Source organism: Octopus bimaculoides, chromosome 11, assembly GCF_001194135.2.
Source record: "Octopus bimaculoides isolate UCB-OBI-ISO-001 chromosome 11, ASM119413v2, whole genome shotgun sequence".
Classification (NCBI taxonomy): Eukaryota; Metazoa; Mollusca; class Cephalopoda; order Octopoda; family Octopodidae; genus Octopus; species Octopus bimaculoides.
In genome coordinates, this window is record NC_068991.1 from 61,182,985 (window position 1) to 61,184,217 (window position 1,233).

A 1,233-nucleotide genomic window follows, 5' to 3' on the forward strand; every position below is an offset into this window, starting at 1 on the left:
ATATATATATATATATATATATATATATATATATATATATATACACACACACACACAAATACATATAATACAGATGCATGCAATACTGTATTGTTACATGGTGAGATGATAAAGCGGTGGTTTATAGACCAAACATCTGAGGGTTATCCTAGTTCTTCACTTTAGTTTACTTTCAATGCGATACACATTGTATTTATGTTTTTTTTGTTGATTCCGTTTTCGTGCATGAGAGACAAAACAAGGGCACAATTACACGCGCACTTGTTCGTATATGTTATCTTTATACATAGATCACACTCAGTAAACACAAACATACATACATACATACAAACACAAACACAAACGCATCAGTGTATCATGCTCGAGAACTGTGCATTGTTGATTAGACTTACCTTCGAGAATCCGCAGTCCGTATAAACCATCGAGGTTAATTCGCTTATAATTCAACCTGTAATATCCGACTAGTTTCTCTAAGCTGTAAACTACATTTTCTAAAGATGCCCTGGTGGCAGTTCCACAATCGAAAGTCGGGAACAATGCCACCAAGAAGAGCAAGAAGCACTGTCCCGTGGACGCCACCATTCTAGCAGCGCTTCCACGGTTCTACACTCGCTGCTCTCACTCTCTCACTCCCTTACTCAGTCTGGCTGACTGTCCGTCTGAGTCTTCACTGATTGACTGACTGACTGTATATACTGTGTTGTTAAGCATGTGTTCAACATTATAGCGAGTGGCTCTCTCTCTCTCTCTTTCTGTCGCTATCTTTTTTCTCGCTCTCTATGTTTTTCTCTCTCTCTCAATCTCCATCATTCTATCTAAACGCTCCCTCTTTCTCCCCCCCCCTTTTTTTTCCTATGATAGTTTTAATCAGCAGTGCCGGAGTGAGCTGAAACTCATAAGTCAAGTTTCGCATGAGTAGAAACGAGAAAGAAAATAATGACGAAAGATTATGATAAAAGGTAACAACAGTCGTAAATGAATAGATTGCACAGGCGGTATGGATGAAGTTTTATTGTATTCAGCGACAAATTTGTTCATAGTCTGCTTATCTCCTCTCCGCTACAGGATTGCGCCGACACCGGCTCTCCACATGAACATTCTGAATTCTATTTCGCCTAACAACGTCTCCACACAACTCGACTGTCGAATATTAAGACGACGTTGTTAACAGGATTGTAATGCTTTTTCTCACTGCTCTAGTCGCTAACGAACACGCACACACGTGTATGTGTA

At 39.7% G+C, this 1,233-nt stretch overlaps 1 protein-coding gene across 1 annotated transcript in view; it reads right to left on the reverse strand.

The window, feature by feature from the left end:
- Positions 1 to 705, reverse strand: part of LOC106875733 (uncharacterized) — a 311,359-nt gene extending 310,654 nt beyond the window's left edge. The window contains exon 1 of the mRNA XM_052971892.1: positions 393 to 705. Within this exon, the coding sequence (XP_052827852.1) occupies positions 393 to 582 (190 nt within the window). The 5' untranslated portion in view covers positions 583 to 705. The remainder of the gene's footprint in view (positions 1 to 392) is intronic.
- Positions 706 to 1,233: the final 528 nt, after the last annotated feature.